The 21,203-nt window shown below is 41.9% G+C and overlaps 1 protein-coding gene across 1 annotated transcript in view; it reads right to left on the bottom strand.

The window, feature by feature from the left end:
* Positions 1-21,203, bottom strand: part of THSD7B (thrombospondin type 1 domain containing 7B) — a 685,311-nt gene that overhangs the window by 338,557 nt on the left and 325,551 nt on the right. Inside the window, exon 8 of the mRNA XM_025197580.1 lies at positions 5,131-5,322. Within this exon, the coding sequence (XP_025053365.1) occupies positions 5,131-5,322 (192 nt within the window). The remainder of the gene's footprint in view (positions 1-5,130; positions 5,323-21,203) is intronic.

Below are 21,203 nucleotides of genomic sequence, written 5' to 3'. Positions count from 1 at the left end.
AAGAGCCCGGTGCAGCCCCAGCCCGTAGTGGCAGCCTGCCCTGCCCTGCCCTGCATGCAGATCCGGGGGCACATGCCCTCTATGCCATCCTGGGCTGTGTGCAGTGGTGGGATCTACCCCCTGTGTGGCTCAGTCAGCCACCCCACCCCAGCTGGGCAGCCCCTGTCCTACTCCCTCCTCCACTGCTGGGGCCTTGATGTGCCCCACTCCCTCTCCCAGCCCCTTCCCTCACAACACACTTACCAGCCAAACCTGGCTGCTCTCCTGGCTGCCTCTGTGCTGTGCTGCAGATGCGCACATGCAGGCAGCATTTATCGGCCACATAAGGTTTGCATACCCCTTACAACCTTTTTAAGTACGCCTAGGGGTACGCATACCCCCATTTGACAAACACTGGTTTAGAGATTTAGGAAACATTTATTGAAAAGTTTAAGCAGCTGTATGATCCAGCTGGATATTGAGACGAGAGCTGCAAGTACACTCCAGTGGAGAACAGAAGTGATCTGAACATAGGTTTTTAAAGGATGAGTGGCATAGCATACAAAAGCATTATATTCTTTTTTGTTCAAATCATGGTGATAAGCATTCTTCGAAAATAAACACTTAGAAAATAGTTCAAAATTTTGTTGTTTATCAACAGTTAGCCAAGGTGGCTTGTGTAGGCCATAAGTGAACGTATATTAGTAGAAGTCCTGAGGCAATGAATGCATGGAAGATGACAGATTCTCATGTGATTATTGGAGGTTCTACCCAAGAATTGGGAGAGAGTGGCAGTTCTACATAAAAGCGGTATTGGCCATAGCTTTTTTGGTATTGTCAGGATTAGTAAAGCAGGCAGTTAGGACAGACCCAGGTATCCATTAGAATTAATGGATGTACACTGTATATACAAAAGTGTCATTTTTCTTATGGTATTCAGACACAGATAAAGCTATAAGGGCAATAGAACAGTCAAATCCAGTTTTAGCCAATGCAAATGTACTAGATACCAGCCCAGGTAACAATCAACTGCAAAAGAAGTTATTAATCTTTGTAGGTTTTAGTCCTTCAAGTTTCAGCATACATTCCTTCAGGATCAATACAGAAACATCAGAAGTATCAAGGGGTCCAGAATGTAGGGTAAAGGAAATTTAAATGTTATGATATTTAAATCTATCCCTACAGCAGGGAGTGGACAAGGAGTGGGATAGACTGTTTCTGTGATTTCAGGAGGCGACCCAAACAAGGCCAATGTAATCTGCGGGTTCTCTGTTGTGCACTGTGCCTAAAGACAACAGCCAGACTGAGTTTAAGATCCTAAGGGGAGGAATGGGGGAGGTCACCAGACCTCAATGTCTAGTTGGAAAAAGGTATCAAATGGGATTCCCCAGGGATCTGTCCTGATTCTAGTACTGTTCAATGTCTTCATTAATTATTTGGATGATGGAACTGAGTGCACACTTGGAGCAAATTTCTGGATGGCCCCAAATTGGGTGGAATTGCAGACACTGGGGGACAGGGCTAGGATCTAGAATGACTTAGATAAACTGGAAAAATGGTCTGCAATCAATCAGATGAGATTAAACAAGATAAATTGCAAAATGCTGCACTTGGGATGCAATAACTACATGCACAAATACAGATTGGGGAATGACTGCTTGGCTGCAGTAATGTATAGAAGGATCTGCGGGTTAGAGTAGATCATAAACTGAATATGAGCCAACAGTGTGGTTTTGTTGCAAAGAAAGCCAACAGCATCCTGTGTTGTATTAAAAGGAGTATCACTTGCAAATCAAGGATAGTGATTCTTTCTCTCTATTCAGCACTAGTGAGGCCTCACCTGGAGCACTGTGTCCAGGTCTGGGCCCCACACTTCAAAAAGGACACGGACAGTTTGGAAAGAGTCAAGCACAGGGCAACAAAAATTATTTGGAGCTTTTGAGGAGCGACTTATGAAAAAAGGTTGAAAGAAGTAGGGTAATTTAGCCTAGAGAAGAGAAGACTGAGGGAGGATTTAATAACAACTTCAAATGCATAAAGGGTGATGATAGAAAAGCTGGAGATGGCTTTTTCTCCATGACTTCAGGGGACAGAACTAGGAGCAATGGCCTTAAGCTGCATCAGGGAAAATTTAGACTGGAAATTAGGAGGAATTTTCTGACTATGAGAATGGTCAGATATCAGAACAGACTACCTAAAGAAGCTATGGAAACTCCATGCCTGCAAACTTTCAAAAGTAGGTTAGAAAGACACTTGGCTGGGTTGGTTTAGTCAGGGATGATCCTGTCTTGAGCAGGGGGCTGGATTAAAGGACCGTGTGAGGTCCCTTACAGCCCTATTTTCCTATGATCCTATGCAGATATATTTGGAGGTGGCTGTTTCTGTGATCACACAAAAAGTACTGGCACAGGGAGCATGAGCTTTTCAGAGACAATGGAATGCATTGTTGGATGCAAGGACCATTATTTGGCTTTGGGACATTAAGGATTACCTCTTGCAGGATCTAAGTATGTGGCAGTATGTGGACAGGAACGCACCAAAGGTAACTACTAGTAGATATAGTGCCTAGTAGGGGTGTGCAAAGCGGGCTGTATTCTATTTGAATTCAGCCCGATTTGGGGAACAGTGATTCAATTTGCTGATTCAGATCACTGTCCCAATTCGATTTGGCTGAATCCAAATCCGAAGATTCAATTCTGATTCGACGAATCAGCAATTTGGATATAGACACAGCTTTATATGTTTTTTCTACATACTTTGAGGTACCAGATGTGGCTTGTGAACGCTGCAATGGTGAGACAGATGGTGTGTCCCATAGGAGTGTGGGGGGGCCCCCCTGCATGCTTAGAGGCAGACCCAGAAGTGGACCAGAAGTACTTCTGGTCCACTTCTGGGTCCACCACCAAGCATGCAGGGGATCCCCTGCATCCTCCTGACTCAGCGATCAGCCTCAGGGGGACCCCGGATGCCCCCCAGACCGAGGAGGCACCACTCACTGAGCTGGGTGGGGGTGGAGGGATGTACTCCGCGGTGGACCCGGAAGTGGACTGGAAGTGCTTCTGGTCCACTTCTAGGTCCACCAACAAGCACGCTGGGGACCCCCCACCCATGCTCCAGTGGAATGCACCATCTCAGCATTCACGAGCCGCCTGGTACCTCGAAGTATTTAGAAAAAACATATAAAGCTCTGTCTATGGTCAAATCATCAAATCTCTCTGAATTGAATCAGAGGCTTCTGATTCGATTTGGAAAGATTAAAGGGTCTCCTGATTTGATTCAGATTCAGAGATTCAGCTGCTGAATCAGGACAAATCTCCTCCGAATCAAATCAGCAACTGAAACTTCACACAGCCCTAGTGCCTAGTGAGCATTGTGGCTGAAGGCCAATAGAACCAGCTCCAAGAAGCCAAGACCAAAACCTGAAATACTGCTAGACAATTTTGTATCTATGGGAAAAGGAGAGACACAAACTCTTGATAGGCAAAGGTTCCTCTGGGACCCTTGGTACACCTCTCTTGCAGAAAAGGGGAAGAACTCAGAAGAGTGAGCTGAAACCTAATGGTACGCTGAGAAGAGTCCATATAGAGCTGCAGGGAGCCTTATAATCTCTGCACTGGGTTCATTAAATTCTTGCTACATTAGTGTTGAGGAAGGCAGGATAAATAACACTGGAACATGGTACTAAATTAATAACCTGCTGTTTAAATCCATCTTCATTCACCTGCATGTTCTACTCAAGCAGCACTTTCCTAATGTACTCTATCACACTAATGCTGTACAGAAGGTTGTTTTATTTGCTGCTCAGGAACCTCAGAAAGATGTGGGGCTCCTTATTATTATTTATTTTTGAGAAATGTATTCAGTTCAAAGCATTTCACTTTCATGTTAAGTTTCACACTACATATTCTTGAGATCACAGGGCCTTCAGACTTGCCCATCTTTTCCTTTAACAATTCTCCTGTTTTACTTTGCTTTATTAATTCTACATATATCTTGTTTGTATTCCAAATCATACTGTTCCTGTTGTAGAAAATGCACATCTTTATTTTCCACTTTAATTATTTACTAATTTATACTATTTTGAATAATAATTATCAGGATCATGTCAATGCTTACATAGCAGTTTTCATCACAAGGGACCTCAAAGTCCCTTACAAAATCTTACAGAGCACTCACATGAATAATGATCTCTGATACAAGGAAAGTTTTGCAACATCAAATTTGGCACACAAATTCAAGCTTAATGAGGGTTTTTGAAATGCTGTTTAACAGAATTTCTGTTGGACTATATTTGCATGTCAAGTGTTTTAATGCTGGCTTAGCTGCAAACACTGCTGAGAATAATGGGCATTTTTACATAGCAAAAAAGGCCACAGAGGTCTCACATCCAAGAATGGAGTCAAGTCCACTTACTCAGAGACTGGAAAGGAATTGTGTTAACTATTTTTAAACTCCTATGGCATAGTATGCAGTGGGAGCCTGATCCTGATCACAAAGCTGCAGGTGCCAGACAGCAAGAAGCTGAATGAACTGGAAGCTTGAAAAGCAGCCTTTCCCAGGCAGCTGCACCACCCTCATATCTACAAAGAAAGTGATACAGCTTTCTCAAAAGCTATTTACATGATCTTCTCTGAAATTCAAGAGTCTGGAGTATAATCCTATCAAATTTCATGGCCTTGCTTTTACAATGTGATTTTTACAATCCATTTTAATATGCTAATTTGCTGCTCTACAGTTACACTGCTGCCCTGGATTTGTGCCATCGCCAGAAATGTGTGTTTGTCTCTTGGTAGTGGCAAAACCTCAGCTGGTTCAAATAGTTATGGCTTCACTGAAGCAAACAGAACTACGGTGACTTACAATAGTGGAGGATCAGCTCCTTGAAATTTCATAATCCAAAAGCTACAATTAAAGTATATAACTCTGGTTGAAATGTAGCAATGCTGACCTTGGGTATGATCCAGAACCACATATATTAATGCCTGTACAGCTCTTTGTAAAGGTTAGGTGTAGATAAGTACTCAATTTTATTCATCATTTCTTTAATTTTGGGATGCGAGTCTGATCCAAACATATCTACCTGGAGCATCCACACATCTAGCCATCATTAACTGAACATTTAATGACCAAGTTGACATATTTATTACTCACCCTCCCCTGGGAGTGCCAGGATAGATCTAGTCCTGCTTTGTTTGCCTTCAGAATTTTTACTGGAACATGTGTGGGAACAAGGTGACCATTCTGACCACTCACTAACAACACAATCCAGCGCACACGGGACCTCACACACCATTGTTTCAGGACGGGGAACCTCTGAGCAAAGGTTATGTGATACCTCTTGACCTAAAACAATCAAGACAAAATTTAACGTAAATTCGCTTAACATTAGTATGATTTTCAACAAATATTGATTGCCCTGTATGTACAATAAGATTGTGTTAAAATGCATATACATTTATGGAGAAATATGCTAGAAAGAACACTTGGAAAGGATTCGAGTCTTGAAAAAAAAGTGTTAAAACCACCTGGCTTTAAAAAGGTGTTAAAAGCGCTTGCCTTACAAATATTTCTCTAAAAAAACTGCTTGAAGCCTGATATTTGATCCACCAGCTTGGTCCAGATTCAGTGGAACGAGGAATGCCGCTAATTTCAGTTCTACCATATGAAGACGTAAACAACCAAACAAACAACCAAAAACCCAATCATGGGGAAATGAGATGAATAATCTTCAGAAAGAACAATAAAAATTAGTTAATGTCAAAGCTGCAAATTTTCCAGGTTTCTGTAGCTGCAGAATTGTCTTCAACAATGCAAATCATGAACACCATGGAAGTCTGATTTCTCTCTTTTGCAAGACACGAAGTTGTCTGATTAACATTTTGCTTCTTCCATGGAGCCTAGGCAGAACAATTGGAGAGAGAATTCCAGGAATACTTTTATCTCAGTTCCTAGGGGTGCGTTTACACGTGTCATTAAGGAGATGTGATAAACTCCAGTGAAGTTTATGCCAGAGTCAGCTGCTCCCAGGCAAAGCATCTACACATGTGCCCAGAACTGCAGCAGTTTGAGCTGGGGCAGAGCAGCTTTGGGCTGGCAGGGGGCTCTGGGGTGTCAGCCCCAGGCTCCAGGTGGCAGTGGTGGAAAACGAAGGAGCTGGCTGGGGCACAAGGCTGCTGAAGTGCGGGGCTAGGCAGCACCTAGCCAGCACCTGGTACCATCTATATGTGTATTTCAGTAGACTTAAGGTAGATTTAATTAATTTACTGCACCCTAAGACTGGTGCACATGTAGATGGTGACGCTTTTCTGTGCAGCTAATTAGTCAACCCCACAGGAAAGTATGCAAGTACATGTATGCTAGGAGACCTAAGCAACCAGAGCTGTAGGATTCTCCCCCCACCCTCTTTAACAAACAATTCTCCACCAGGGTCTTCAACACAGTTGGAAAAGAGATGGGGCCCCTGCTAGAGAAGCCAGTGAAGGGAACCATGGAAAAACAATAGAGGGATGGAGTTGTGAAAGCAAAGGTCTGGAGAAAAATGACTAAGGTCAGAGATATACTCATTCACTGGCAAACAGAATTACATAAAGGGGATCCCTGGGTAGCCAGGTAAAGTAACTTTTCCACTGTTCAGCATTATGGGTGTAGCACCTATCAGCTGATGATATGAATATAGATGAACTCTAACAGAGACTGTACACAGTTACCAAGTTCATATTTAAAAAGAAGGTAAAATAAATGTACTGATTTGTTAAAAATTACTCTAGCAGTATTTCCTCATTATTTTATAATTGTTCTATACACTTTGTGCAATAATCTGTAACATCATTTATGGCTGAATTACAGCTAACATTCGTCAGACATGAATCCATGTTGAAGAAAAACTGACTCCCCAAACAAGGACTGCATTCATACCAATCATGCCAAAATCTGGTATGATTAACTTTGTTGAATCCAACCCCTGTGCAACTTTTCTAAGCCCCCTATGTAACGTTCCACACAGATATGTGTGTACATATATAAAACAGGCAGGCAGATAAACAAGATTTGGTAAATCTCTGCTTAATGATTCACATATCTGAATTCTTTAAAGATCAACTCCAGTTTTTTATGATTAAGTACAGAGGTTCAAAAAGCCTGAAGTGGAATTGATTCAATCTTTGCGGTTTGTGCAGATTGAAATAAAAACAAACTGAACGGATGTTCAGTATTTGGATGGCCAAAGAAGACAGAAGCCTGCACAGGCCCAGCACAGGGGAAATACCCCACTGGGGGGCTTTTGACCCCCCCGCCCTCCGCCCAGCGAGCAGTGCTGGAATCGGCTCAGCCAGACTCTCTCCCCAACTCCCCACCTTTGAGAGGCAAGGGGCAGGGGGGATGAATGCACCCCCATAGCTGGGCACCAGCCCCGCAAGCCAGGGTCTGTCTGGCAAGGGAAAAAAGCTCAGAAAGCCTCCGAGGCAGACAGTTGGGGTGTGGGAGGGGTTGAGCTGATCCCAGCCCTGCTCACCAGGTTGTTGGAGGCAAGAAGCCTCCCAGTGGGGACTTTCCCTGCCCCCTGCACTAGACCAACCCCAGTGGTGGGTGCTGGACTGGGGGTTGCATTCTGCACCCCCCACTCTGCCCTCCATCTCCCATAGGTGGGAGCTGGGGAGGGGGCAGGGTGGAAGTGCCAGGTGGGGGAGTGCATTCTCCCCTGCCCCTTGGAGTTGGACAGCTGGGGACAGGGCAGGGCTGAGCTAATCCTAGGCCTGGACTTCAATGGGGGGTGGGCAACCCCCCCACCCCACCAGGGTTTTCCCTCCCATTGCACTGTACAGTATGGGGTTAGGGGAGCATGGGGGCTGTTTCCCAGACTACCGTTCTGCCAGATTGATAGGCACAAGCAGGAAGCAGGATAGGGAGCAAAGGTTTTAATGCAGAGATAGGCAACCCCCAGCACACATACCAGATTGTGGCATGCAAAGACACTTTGCTTGGCACACGCACCTCGGAGGGGATGTCACAAGGGGCCCAATCCTTGTGGCAGTGCAGGCCCAGCCCCCCCTTCCCTGCCCCCTCAAGGCATGAGTGCACCCACCACTGGCAATAAGCTGGGCTGGGGGTCTGTGGACCACAGTGCAGCTGCTTTCAGCCTTCCTGCAGCTTGCTGTGAGCAGCCCAGGCTCCATGGCAGGAAACAAGGGCCTGCCTAGGCTGGCTGTGGCAGGCAACCAGGAGGCTGTACGTGGCTGCTCCAGAGTCTGCAGAGCTCTGGCCCAGCTCATTGCTGGCAACAGGTGTGCACGTGCCTCAGGGCAGTTGGTGGGGAAGGGGCCATGTCTGCACTGCCACAACAAGGACTGGGCCCTCATAGCTCCCCTCCTGTCTACCCCTGGCATGCCAACATCTTAGGATGTGGGTGTTTTTGGCACTGCCCAAACACGTTGCTGACCCCTGCTTTAGTGCTTCAGCTCTGTGACAGCTGGGGACGGGGCCAGCCCTGCTCCACTGGAGCATAGCCCAGGGCTACAAAGCATCCTGGGATTCTGGGTGACTGAGTTAACTCGACTTGGGAGAGGATCTGGGAAAGACGTTCCATAAACCAGATTAATCTAAATCAGTTAAGTGTGATACTACATCCAATGCGGTTTATCTTAAACTGGATTCAGCTATTTTGAAAGCGGTTTACGTGCACTGAACTTCTGTTCTGTTACATGTTTAAACCAGTTTCAAAACACTTAAACCAGTTTATATGCAACTTCTGTCCCTAGACTCTGAGTAACACTCTGAATATTACATCATCTTTCAGCCTTAGGATAGTTGTAAATCTTTCCTTCAAACTGTCTGAACTCTTATAAATCAGTCGAAAATTCTTAATAGATCCATCCCCCAATTCAAGGTCGGAGGAACACCTTGGAGTTTGGAGCCTTTGGAAAATTTGGAATGGCAGCTATAGGAGAAAGCTGGCTCGTTCCCATTCTGCGCAGAAATTGTGTATATAACACAGCAGTCCAAGATGCAATTATAACTATGAGGGTAGAGCTCTCTATTGCGTTTGTAACACACCACATGTACCAGCGAGTGAATAAGACAGACAGGCTACTAGTGAAGCTGCTTAAAACTGTCAATAGCACAGTTGTAATATCAGCATTTATATCTCTAAATGAGCCCAGGCTCATTGCCCTTAAGGTACGAATAAAACTTTTCAACCATATTATGAGAAGTAATAGAGAATCTAGCAGGCAATCAGACAAGATATGTTTAAAAATACTGTATTTTTATCCTCTCCCTCTCCCTCACACATGCCTGTTCTGATCAGGAAATGCTCCACTTGCCTGATCGCTATATTATTATTCTAGCCTGATGAATAAAAAAATCAGACCCCAAAAACCTCCTTACAGAAAGCCTCCAGTCCTGATGAATATAGGTCTATTTCTGCATTGCATTTAGCATCCTTCTCTCACTCCTCCTGCAGAATACATTTAATCATTCACTTGGAAGAGTCCATTATACCCTCCTTCCTCTGGATGCTCACATCCTGCTGATAACTATGGGAAAAAAAATTTAAACCACACTCCAATTATATGCTTGTCTCCTTATGTCATTTTGATATCAAAATCTCTGCTAATGTTTTGACAGCTTGTCTATATAGCAATGTAACACAATGTATGAACCTAGGTCAGGTGGGATTTTAAGAAGTCACCAGTAGAATGATGTTAGGAGATTACACAGTTAAGTGAGGTAAGAAGTAAACATCTATCCTCCTCTTTCTCTTATCATTTATCTTCATAGGCAGAGCATTCAAATACTCGGTGATGGATTTATGAACAAGAATGGACTGGCTGATTCATAGGCCAGGATGCTATTAAGCAACAGGTCTCTGCAAACATAGCCTCCTTCTCCACTTCTTCCCTTGCACAGCAGGAAATTCTCTACTTAATATACCGGACTTGGGATTTGTAGAAGAGGATGGTGCCTGTTGATGGGCAATGCCACTGGAAAGAGATGCTGGGCCTTAGATCAAAGAGTACTTGTTCATGCATCCATGCTCAAAAGCTCAGTACTCTCAAAGACATCTATAATGTTTGGCCTAAAAATGTTTCCCTCCATGTGAAAACATTAAAGAAACACCTGATCCTTTTGATATATGATGTAGTGTTAACAGTCCTGGATTTTACTCCCTTTTCTAGGAATTAGCTTATGGTTTCAAAATAGGTATCTTCTATGAGAGCGTAAAGAGTCTGATTCTGGGAGTCCTTCCACTGACTTCATTAGACTTCAGAACACCCTGTCTGTGACTTTGCACAGCCTTTGTTAGATCATGGCTCCAAGACCATTTACTCCCATTAGGGGAGAATTTTGACAGGTGCCTGACCCTAGCATGAAAGGAGGCACTTGTGCTCACTATAGCTGAATCCATTTTAAAGATGCTCTGGTTTATCTCAGAGCCTTACTGAGGCAGAAGGGCAGGAACAGAACACTCTCATTTCAGTCCACTGAGAACTTCTGACCTCAGCTCTGTGTACTCTTGGCTAAATGCTAGCAACAAGCAAAACTCTTGAATGTTAGGTTTTAAATTAATGGCTCCCCCACTTCAGAAAAAAAAAAAGAGAAACAAATTGCTTCAATTTGATGAATGACTTTACCACAAAACATAGAAACCTATTTTAAAACATTTACTTCTTGGATTACCTTTATAGTTCTGTACACTGTGGACATATCTACGTGTGCTATTAGCATGCAACAATAAACTCCAGTGCATATCATGCCGGGGCTTATTGATCCCGGGAGCCACATTTAAACGTGCACCCGGGGCAGCAGCACATTGAGCTGGATCGAAGCAGCCCTGGCTGGCAGGTCTGGGGGATCAGCCTGCCAGCCTGGGGCTGCTCCCCCCAGCTCAATGTGCTGCGGAGGGGCTGGCTGGGCCATAAGGATGCTCCAGTGTGGAGCTAGCCAGCAAGCAGCTCCTGCACTGAAGCACCCTCATGCCCCAAGACAGCTCCATCAGTGTCTACACATGTCCTACTGCAGAGTAAAAAACTCCACTCCATACGAAACGAATAAACTCCACACCAGGACAGTACTTATGAAAACAAATACTACCCTGCTGTGGAGTTTATTAGTTTCCTATGGCCTAAGAGAGCCGGCCGCACAAGTAGATGCCAGAAATTTACTGCGGAGCTAGTTAGTCTACTCCACAATAAACATTTCATGTAGGAGCACACTATGTGTAGTTTGAATTATTGTCTTCTACTAATGTAAATAATGGTATACTTTCCTCCATCATTTGCCTAGCAGAGGACTGTCAGACAGATATTATACAGAGAAAAAAAAGTATACTGTTTTTTTAATTTATCCAGTATGATAACTTTGAACAGCACACTCCGAAAGTCCTGGTTTTTCTCAGACCAGCATCTAAGATTTGCCTTGGACACCCTGTTCACTTATAGCTTCCAGACTGTGTGCCTACTTAATGTATACAAATCTCTGTGACATTTGGATAAAGTGTTACCTCTGTTCATTAGTGAAGAATGCCACCAAAAGAGGGGAAAACCCCTGAAGTATATGAATCAATATCAAATAGGAAACAAGAGCCAGCAGCTTTCTGTGGAAGGAAATGCTTTACTTTTCCAGGAGCCCTTTAAATTGACTCGGATGGAATCCAGGCCCCATTTAATGGAACCCACCACTGGTTCTTATCACTGCCTTTTCAGTTCTCTGGAGATCCCAAATACTGGTTCAGTTTTAAAAAAGTTTTAAAATAAATTTATTTAGCATGGCAAACAGCCCAGAATTAGTCTCAAGAAATTATGTTTAAACTCTTTGAAGAGGGTTTTCTCTGTAGTTTCCAGATATATAATGGGACTGTGCATATTTATGATTGTTAGTGAAGAGAAGTCAGTGGGATTTGGGCTGAGCAATGATCAAACATTTCAGTTGGGTTTTTTTCTTCTAATTCTGAGGGCTTATCCAGATGTCAGTGATGCTCGAGCTTCTGGAGACCAGCTTAGTCTTATATCCCCTTATTCCATCTGCAATATAGGTGCAGACAGTAATCAGAAGAAACAATTCAGAAGGCTAGCTCCTTCCCACCTCGCTAGTTGTGCCTATAACAAGGCAACCCAGGAAGCAAGCTGTGAAAACAGGACTGTAATCATTCTTAGGAGGGGAAAAGGTTTTCCTATCCTATAGAATGGGAAGATTGCAAAGGTTTTCTCATTCTGCCCCAGAATGAAAACAAGATCTCTAAAGCTTTTCATGAAAAAAGAGAGACCCTTGTTCACCACTGAATCACCAGTAGCCCCAAGGTGGGAACGCTAGTTGAGGATGTGGGGCAGCCAAGCTCTTGTCAAATCTGTCAAATTTCTGATTGACACCATATAGAGCAAGGACTTGAATCTAGATTTCCAACATCAAGGGTAGCGTATTAGCATCACAGGACTCTTCTAAGAAAGAAGGGGGTATGTTTCAATGCCCCCTATTTTGACAAGAAATTCCAGCAGAGAAATGAAACCTTCCCTATTGAACTAGGTACAAAGGCTCCTGGAGAAAGCTTGTTTCAGAAAACTGATATTTTCTGATAAAAAACCATTTCAGCAGAAGCCCAAATCCTGACCAGGTTTAATTGTAATGTTTTGTAACCTGTAGAAGAGGTGAGATCTATACAAATCTGACTGATAAAATAGATAATAACCTGATAGAGTATATCAAAGACAACCATTACCAGCAAATGAGCCCCAGTGTCCTAAGCTTCTAATGTAATGGTCCTACCACCTCTGAAACAAAAGTGAAGTACGACCTAATATCAAATCCACTTCTGGAAAGGCTCATTACTAAGGCATCTGGCACTTGCTGTAATACCTGAAAGGACTATCGCTACAGACCTGAACAAATGACCATTCCTAGTAACAGGGGAAATGCAAGTAACTAGGGAAATGCAACTCTAGGTGAAAAATTTGAAACCTTGATTCGTTTCTAATAATTATGGGTCACATTCCTTCTAGCATACAGGGACTATACAAATCGATGCATCACTTAAGTCCCATCTTAACATGCCAAGAAAAAAAAGCTAAGTGAAAACTGCAAATTACATCGTGCAGGAAATTCCAATATTTTCTCATCTAAAATATTGATTTTTCCCCAAATGAATACTTAAAAAATTCACTTGTGAAAGGTCAAAACAGGTTGTGTCACCATTTTATATTGAAATTAAAGTTTTCAACATTCCTGGATGAAAGCATTCCATCTTGGTTTGTTGAACTGACCAAAACCATTTCATTTTGAGACAGTGCAGTATGAAATTGCACCAGCCCACTGTGCTGCAATTTCTCAGGGGAGTCGTAATTCAGGTCAGCTCTACCTCTGCAGTGCTCTCCACACTGCTGCCCACCTACTTCTATGCCACATACTCTAAACCCAGAACAGAGGTAATAAGGACCTTTCAGGATGATGAACACAATTCTCAGGCATGTCCCCCTGGCTATAGATGCCATCTTTTATTTTTTCCCGGAGGGGTGGAAGAGGCTAAAATGATGGACATGTGGAAAGTTTTACACATTTTAGGTGACAGCCCTCTTCCCAAGGGGACGCCCCAAGTACTCATCTCCTCTGCCCTGGCTCATGTTTCACTTAACATGTGAACAATAAGTTCACAATAAGTAACATGTTAAGTGAACATCTTAAGTTGTTACACAGCCACACATTAATGAAATTAATGGTGTGATAAAACAAGAACATAAAATGGAACATAAAATTTTGTAATAAAAAATTATTACACAAAAAACTTATAATAACTTTGTGGCTGGTTCTTGTTATGCCACACAAAAAACTTATAATAACTTTGTGGCTGGGTCTTGTTATGAAATTAACTGAACCTGTGACCAGCCTGGCGCATGTAAAGCAGTGTGTGTAAAGCAGGAATAGGTGGGTAGGGCATAATTTTCAGCAACACTTTCAAGAGCACTGCAGGAGCAGTGCAGACCTGTACACAGTCCCAGAGCCTCATGCCCTCATTCCACCCAATTAGCTGGCTCCCATGATACCCTGCTGCCCCATAAATTCCAGTGATACATTACATGGCTCAGTCAGATGATGATACTTCATAGAAGATGCAGTCTGCAATAAGAAGCAGGTCCAGGGAGAGGACAATTTGAAACACCAAAAGCAGCATTTACATGACACAATATGGCATTGGAGGGACGTGCTGCTTCATGTTTACCAGACCCAAAATAAAACATTTTAAATGTCAAAATTGAGATACCCCTGTAGAAAATGTCAATTTTGAAGTGGCTGCATTTTCCACTAAAAATCCATTGGAAGGGAAAATTCCTGCCTATCTTTTCACAAAATATAGTTTCAGTAGCATTTAAGTATTGCATAGAGGGGAGAGAGATGAGTTTTGCCTTGTAAGATTTTACAGATTGTATCTAGAACTCAGAAAAATTATCTTGTACATAAATGAATGCGGCAAAAATGTTCCATATTTTAATGACAATTACCAGTTCACCATCAATATTTCTTCTTGTATCACTTCAAATTATCCACTGAAAAATAATGAAGCCGTCATCTAAAATACTACACATATCATAAAATTTTATGTTCCATTTAAATCTCAGAAAAGAATGACAATAAACTTTGATTAAATACTTGCCTTTAACAGAATAAGATGTCAGCAAACAGTAGTAAATTCAGAAAATTTCATATGGACTGTATGCCAGCTCACTAAGAGCAATTGCATATCTCCTTCAGGGAAAGTAGCTTGCCAGCAAAATCTTGCCCTTGCCATCTAATCAGCTAACAGAAATGTTACATTTAAAAGCAATAACGATAACACTATAACAGTACGAACGATTGGATATAAGCATTTGGGATATATTCAGCGTATAATAACAACACAATTGATTTTTTTTTCATATTGGAAATGTTGCAACACCAAATGTATATCTCTAAATGCCAGCAGAGTGCTCTGCTACATCTTCCAGCACATATTACATCTCAAACTGGAAGGCCAATGTCACACTTCACAGAAAATCTTAGCTCTTGGTTGACTTTTGCTAATGCCAGTCAATAGGTAAGAACCTCTGTGAAAAGTGTTGTCAGTTTGTCACTGAAAGCAGCAGTGTGTGGAATAAATCTAATTGCAGTGGTCCATCACCATTATCAGGCCCGCTGACGGAAAGGAAGAATGAAATAACAATTAAAGAGAATAGGGGCAAAAAGGCATCAGGAAAAACTAAATGGAACAGAAAAAAGTACAGAGGAGGGGAAAGGGGGAAATTAACATTTATGTGATTGAAGCACTTAGACACAATAACTAAATATCTAAAAGGGGGTGGGAATTAGTTTAAATACAATTATGAGTGAGCAAATTGCGAAGAAACAAATTTCACATAAAATAGAAGGCAGACAAAGAATAGAAAGGAAGAATGTGGTACAGGCCAAAAATGTAGGAATATAGCATCAGGTGAAGTAAAACTTATGCTGAATACACATAATGTGCAAGGAACAGTGAAAGAGTTACACAACTAAAATGGAGAGAAGAAAGGGAAAGGGATGGGAGAACAAGGACAATGAAAGCAAAAAGTCTGAGGGAAGAATGAGAAAACAAGAGACTCAGAGAGAGAGAATAAATTGAAAGAACAAAAAAAACTTATTTAGGAAAAAAACCCAATCATTGCAAAATATCAAAAGGAGTACTCCTAATCCCTGCTCTCATCCTCCCTAGCCACGTCCCCTCACTGATCACATTAGTGGGGAGCAATATACTGAAGCAGCTACTTCTCTTCCTTGTGCATCCCTAGTGTGTGTTTTGGGCCATTCACCTTCACCGCACCTAGTACTGGTAATCCAAGGAAAGCAAGTGTTTAGTGCAACACTCCAAAAGGTCAAAATGAGCAATTAAAAGCTTGCCATCCATTTGCTGAACTAAAAATTAAAGTTTCCTTGATGGACAATTTTTTAAAGAAATTGAGACCTTGATTGAGACAAGGAACACACAAAATCAACAGAGAAAGGGTAAGAAGTAGATATGAGAATCATTCTCTCAGTTTAATACATGCCCACAGTATATTTTCAAAGCTCTTAGTGTTATTAGTAAAATATTATTCTTTCAGAGCTTATGCTTTGAGATTTGGTAGAATTATGATTATTATTTATTTCTACGGTGGTTTTTTTCTTCAGAAGCAAGAAGTATGGATACCTTATGTTAAAAATCAACTTTGTATGAGCAAAAAAGAACCCTTCTTGCCATTTCAAACAAATCACAATAATATAGCAGTGCAGTGATGGGGAAAAGGAAAGGGTTTTTACCTTAAAAGGTTCACACAGCTATTCAGCAAAGGCATATGTGCAGCCTGGTGGAACAAGATTTTTTTTCTTTCTCCATTTAAATAAGTTTAATAAGAAAATGTCTAGTTGACTCGCACCTTGTGAGCATTTCAATAAAAGGCTTTAAAAAAGCAAGCCAAAGGCAAACCAAATCAGCTCAGATAAAGAATCCCAGGAAAGGGGATATGAACATTAAGTAGTAAAATACCTGTATAATGTTTATTAAATAGTGGTTGGGTCCTATATATTTACTCTTACGCCTAGAAACTCACCCAGGTCTTTAAAGGCATTTGCTGTTCATATACATGCTGGGCCTAGGATTGAAGAAAAAGTGACTTGAACAAGACTTGCTCAGAGACATCTGGAAGTGAAACTGCGCTCACTGTATTGTTTGAAACAAGTGTGTGAGCTTATGCAGGTGGTTCTAATAATTAGTTAAGGCTGCAGAGCAATTTGAAAATATTAAGTCACCATGTAGCACTATTACCTTTATGATTATTCTATTTCCTTTTCCTCTCATTTAAATTTTTCCTTTTTCTTTCACTGCCCCCTGCTTGATCTAAACTGTACAATGTATGCAGGTGGGCTGATCAAGACTGATTATGATTACAGTTCATTGTTGAGACGGGTACTGTAGTCTAACTAGGAAACAGGTGTCCCTCTATTTTCCTCTCAGTGTCACTTTGTGAAAAACATCAATCAAAATAAAATCATATAGGAACCTATTAAATAAACAAGCTGATTGCATTAAAATAATGTGTATTGTTATGAGGTATATTCCAGAATTTTTAACAGAAAACAATAGGAATAAATAGGCCTATTCAAAACAATAAAAATATGATGCGTGTAAACTGCAAGCTCAACGGGTAGAGACCAGTTCACCTTCACATTTGTAAACTATTTCACAGTTCTGGAGGTTTTAGGGAATTTCATTAAATAATTAAGACAATAGTGCTTTTAATTATCAATGCACTGCTTTTAAATTTCTAAAACTTCACTGTGCAGTTTAGATGCCATCATTTGTCAGAGCTCAGTGGGAAGTGGTAGAAGGGATGTACATATTGCTATGTGATGCACCTACAAAGACTACTTTTATTGCTTCTTCTTTTGTTGATCTGTTAATAAAAATCAGTCTGAAAGTGAATGTTTCTCTTAGCATATAAAACAGCACTACAATGCTACATGTGCTCACTACATCCCCTGTTTAGGAGACTGTGTATTACATTGAACAGCTTTATTCAGGTCTTATATTATATTGGCAGTATCTCAAAATCGAGGATGATTGTCTTCCACGATTGCTTTATCTGTGGTTCATAAATGGCTGACACGGCTGATCTATGATCAACAGACTCTGTTGCAACTTGGGTGTGCATTTCCATGTGAGGTTGGTGATTCTGGCTTCTTGATTCAGTTTGCAACACACTGTTTTTGCTGCTCCCAATTTTCCATCTCCTGTTGTCATTATAAGGTTTCAAAATACTGAGATCCTTGCAGAAGACTCTTCCTCCATTTGGGGTGGTCCTGGGAAATAGTCTCCCACAAGTTGATGTCAATGTTACATTTTTTCAAGCTGGCCTTGAGGAAGTCCTTGAAGTATTTTCTCTGCCCATCTCTTGATTGTACACCTTGACTGACCTGGGAAAATAAAATTTGCTTCAGAAGTCTGGAGCTGGACATCTGGATGACATAGCTGGCCCAGCAAAGTTGATGTCAAATGATCATCTCCTCAATGCTTGTAGTGTTTGCTTGCAAAAGGATGCTAATGTTGGTGCGCCTATCTCCCCACTGGATTCAAAAGATCTTCTACAGGCAGCACTGATGGTACTTCTTCGGTGACTTCAGGTGTCTCCTATATATTGCTTATGTCTCAGCTCCATATATTAAGGTGAGGATCATGACTGTCCAGGTCCACAGCATCATTCAAAACCCAAAATATGTAAATGTGCCCCAAAAAGGCTTAGCAGTTTGGCATGTGTTTGCAGAAATACTTTTTTTTACCCATAAATAAATGCCCCAAAGAGGAAGTTTTAATTAACAGGAGAAACTAAAACACTTGTAAACAGCAGTGTTGCACAAATGGCTTTAATGTGTGTTGGCAAAATTCCTGTTTTCAGATATAGTGAATGCTAATGATAATAAATAATTATAAATACCATCTGGACTCTTTAAAAAACATCCCTCTCAAAGCCTGCCATTGAATTTCCACAAAAAAGGATCAATGTAAAAGAAAATTAAAAGAGTAAATGACAATTAGATTCAAGCCAACTACTCAAAAGTGAGAGCTCATTTAAAAGCAATTGACACAAATATACATTGTATTTTGTACTCAGCTTGGGGCTTAATCTTTCAGCACAGTTCTGAGGGCTTCCCACATTTACTACAAAATGCTCAGCACTTGCAGGACTGAGCCCGAGGGGAAAACCAGGACCAATGGTCATAAACTCCTAAAAGAAGGTGCAGGGTGGTGCAGGCACCTACCCTGGAGATCTTTAAAAGGAGACTGGATGCACAACTTGCTGGGGTTATTTGACCCCACCAGTCTGGACCCGATGATCTCACGAGGTCCCTTCCAGCCCTAAACTTCTGTGAATCTGTGAACCAGCAGCTAGTTAAGGGCAGGAAAGGATGTTAATCTAGTTTCTTTTTCTACCTTGCCTCTATTCCACTGCACAAAACTTAGACAAAAGTAAACATGATGAAAATAATGGAGTGGAATTGAGTCACACTATTTATGCAGCTTTAAAAGAAACTCAAACAGACTATATAAAGCAAAATATCATGACCACTAATCAGGAGGCTAAAACAAAGCCTGAAACTTGTGCTTGGTAAAAGTCATGAAAATGACTAAGTGTGCTCTTGTGTTAATGAGTATAAACTATTAATCTATATTCAAATTTTGCCAAGTATTGAACTATGCATCATTACAGGGCTGATGAAGCATTTTTAAGTTGAGCTAAGTTGCAATTGCCTAACAGACCTTAACCTATCTTTGATCCATTTTCTGGTAAACAAAACCCCCCACTTTTAGAAGAATGGAAGTTCATTTGGCAGAGATCATGTAGCACTAAAAGGGAAAAAAAGTCAAATGAGCTACACAACACAATATAAATATTTCCAACGTGTTTCCAGTTTGCTTGTGAGGGTGGAACTTTAATTATATCATTAATAAGTATGTCTACATTTATGGTCTATGGTGCATCATTCCTTTGAAGTCATTTAAAGAGCATTAGATATCTAAGCTGCTCCTTCTTCTATAACTGGTCCACTGCCTATGCTATTATAACAGTTCTAATCCTGCTCACAATTCAGTTCTGACAGCATCTATAAAAGAATTTATAGGGAAGAATCATTTATGGTAGTCTAAGATGTAGAAGACTCTTCTAAAAAAGTTTTTAAGTTATTTTATGAACCTAAAAAGTTGAAGCACATTTAAAATTACTTTCCTTTGTCCTTTAGCATTAGAAACCATATCTAACAGCTTTCATATGCGCCTGCATTCCTTACTTAGGCAAACCTCTCACTGGTCGCATCTGCATGAGATGCTGACTGCGCAGTTGTTACTGTGCAGTCATTTAGTACTTGCATACCCAAGTACTAAATGACTGTGCAGTAACCAGCACTACTGAGCAGTCGCATCCCCACACAGCTTCCTGGTGACACTGACTGCACAGTAGCTCGTTACTACTGTGCAGTAGCATCCCATCATGGTTCATGTCCCACAACACTACTGCACTGTAGCAATGAGCTACTGCACAGTAAGCATCAGCAGACGGCAATCCCTGACTTCAACAGGAAATCTCCCTGTATAAGCTTACACAAGAAGATGAAGCATATATGGATAGAGGAATAATTAAATGAAAAATAACAGATATATTATGTCTTCTGTCTCTAGAAACAATTCCCATTACACCTCAGTGGCAATGGCTCTGATACTGATGGTAGGCCCAAACATCTGTAAAATGTACGTTAGTATTAGTAGCCTTGATTCAAAGCTTTGTCTAAATTTTGCTTTAAATTTGATTAGGCTGTGATATTGGCAGTGGTGAAGTAACACTGTATAGTTCTCATAGAATCATAGAAGTAGGGTCGGAAGGGACCTTATAGATCTTCAAGGTCGACCCCCTGCCTGGGCAGGAGGGAAACTGGGCTCAAGTGACCCCTGCCAGGTAGGCATTGAGCAGCTTCTTAAAGACCCCCAGGGTAGGAGCCAGCACCACTTCCCTTGGAAGTTGGTTCCAGATCCTAGCTACCCTGACTGTGAAGTAGTTCCTACGGATGTCTAATCTAATCCTACTCTCCAACAACTTGTGGCTGTTGTTCCTTGTTATCCCGGGGGGTGCTAGGGGAAACAAGGTCTCCCCCAAACCCTTCTGGTCCCCCCTAGTGAGTTTATAGACAGTCACAAGGTGCCCCCTCCGCCTTCTCTCGTGAAGGCTGAACAGGTTCAGGTCCTGTAGCCTCTCATTGTAGGGTCTGCCCTGCTGTCCCCGGATCATGCAGGTGGCCCTCCTCTGGACCCTCTCAATGTTGTCCACATCCCTCTTGAAGTGGGGCGCCCAGAACTGTACACAGTACTCCAGCTGTGGCCTGACCAGTGTCGCATAGAGGGGGAGGATCACCTCCTTGGCCCTACTTGAGATGCACCTGTGGATGCACGATAAGGTCCGGTTAGCCCTGCCAACCATGACCTAGCATTGTCGGCCCATGTTCATCTTTGAGTCAATGATGACTCCAAGATCCCTTTCGCCTCCATGCTCTCAAGAAGGGAGTTTCCCATCTTATAAGTGTGTTGCTGGTTACTACTGCCCAAGTGCAGCACCCTGCACTTGTCCGTATTGAAACGCATCCTGTTTTTGTTAGCCCCCCCTTGCAACCCATCCAGGTCTTTCTGCAGTCTTTCCCTCCCTACTAGC

Source organism: Alligator sinensis, unplaced genomic scaffold (genome assembly GCF_000455745.1).
Source record: "Alligator sinensis unplaced genomic scaffold, ASM45574v1 scaffold277_1, whole genome shotgun sequence".
Lineage (NCBI taxonomy): Eukaryota > Metazoa > Chordata > Crocodylia > Alligatoridae > Alligator > Alligator sinensis.
Note: the sequence above shows the minus strand (reverse complement) of the source record. Positions and strands in the feature narration are given on the sequence as shown.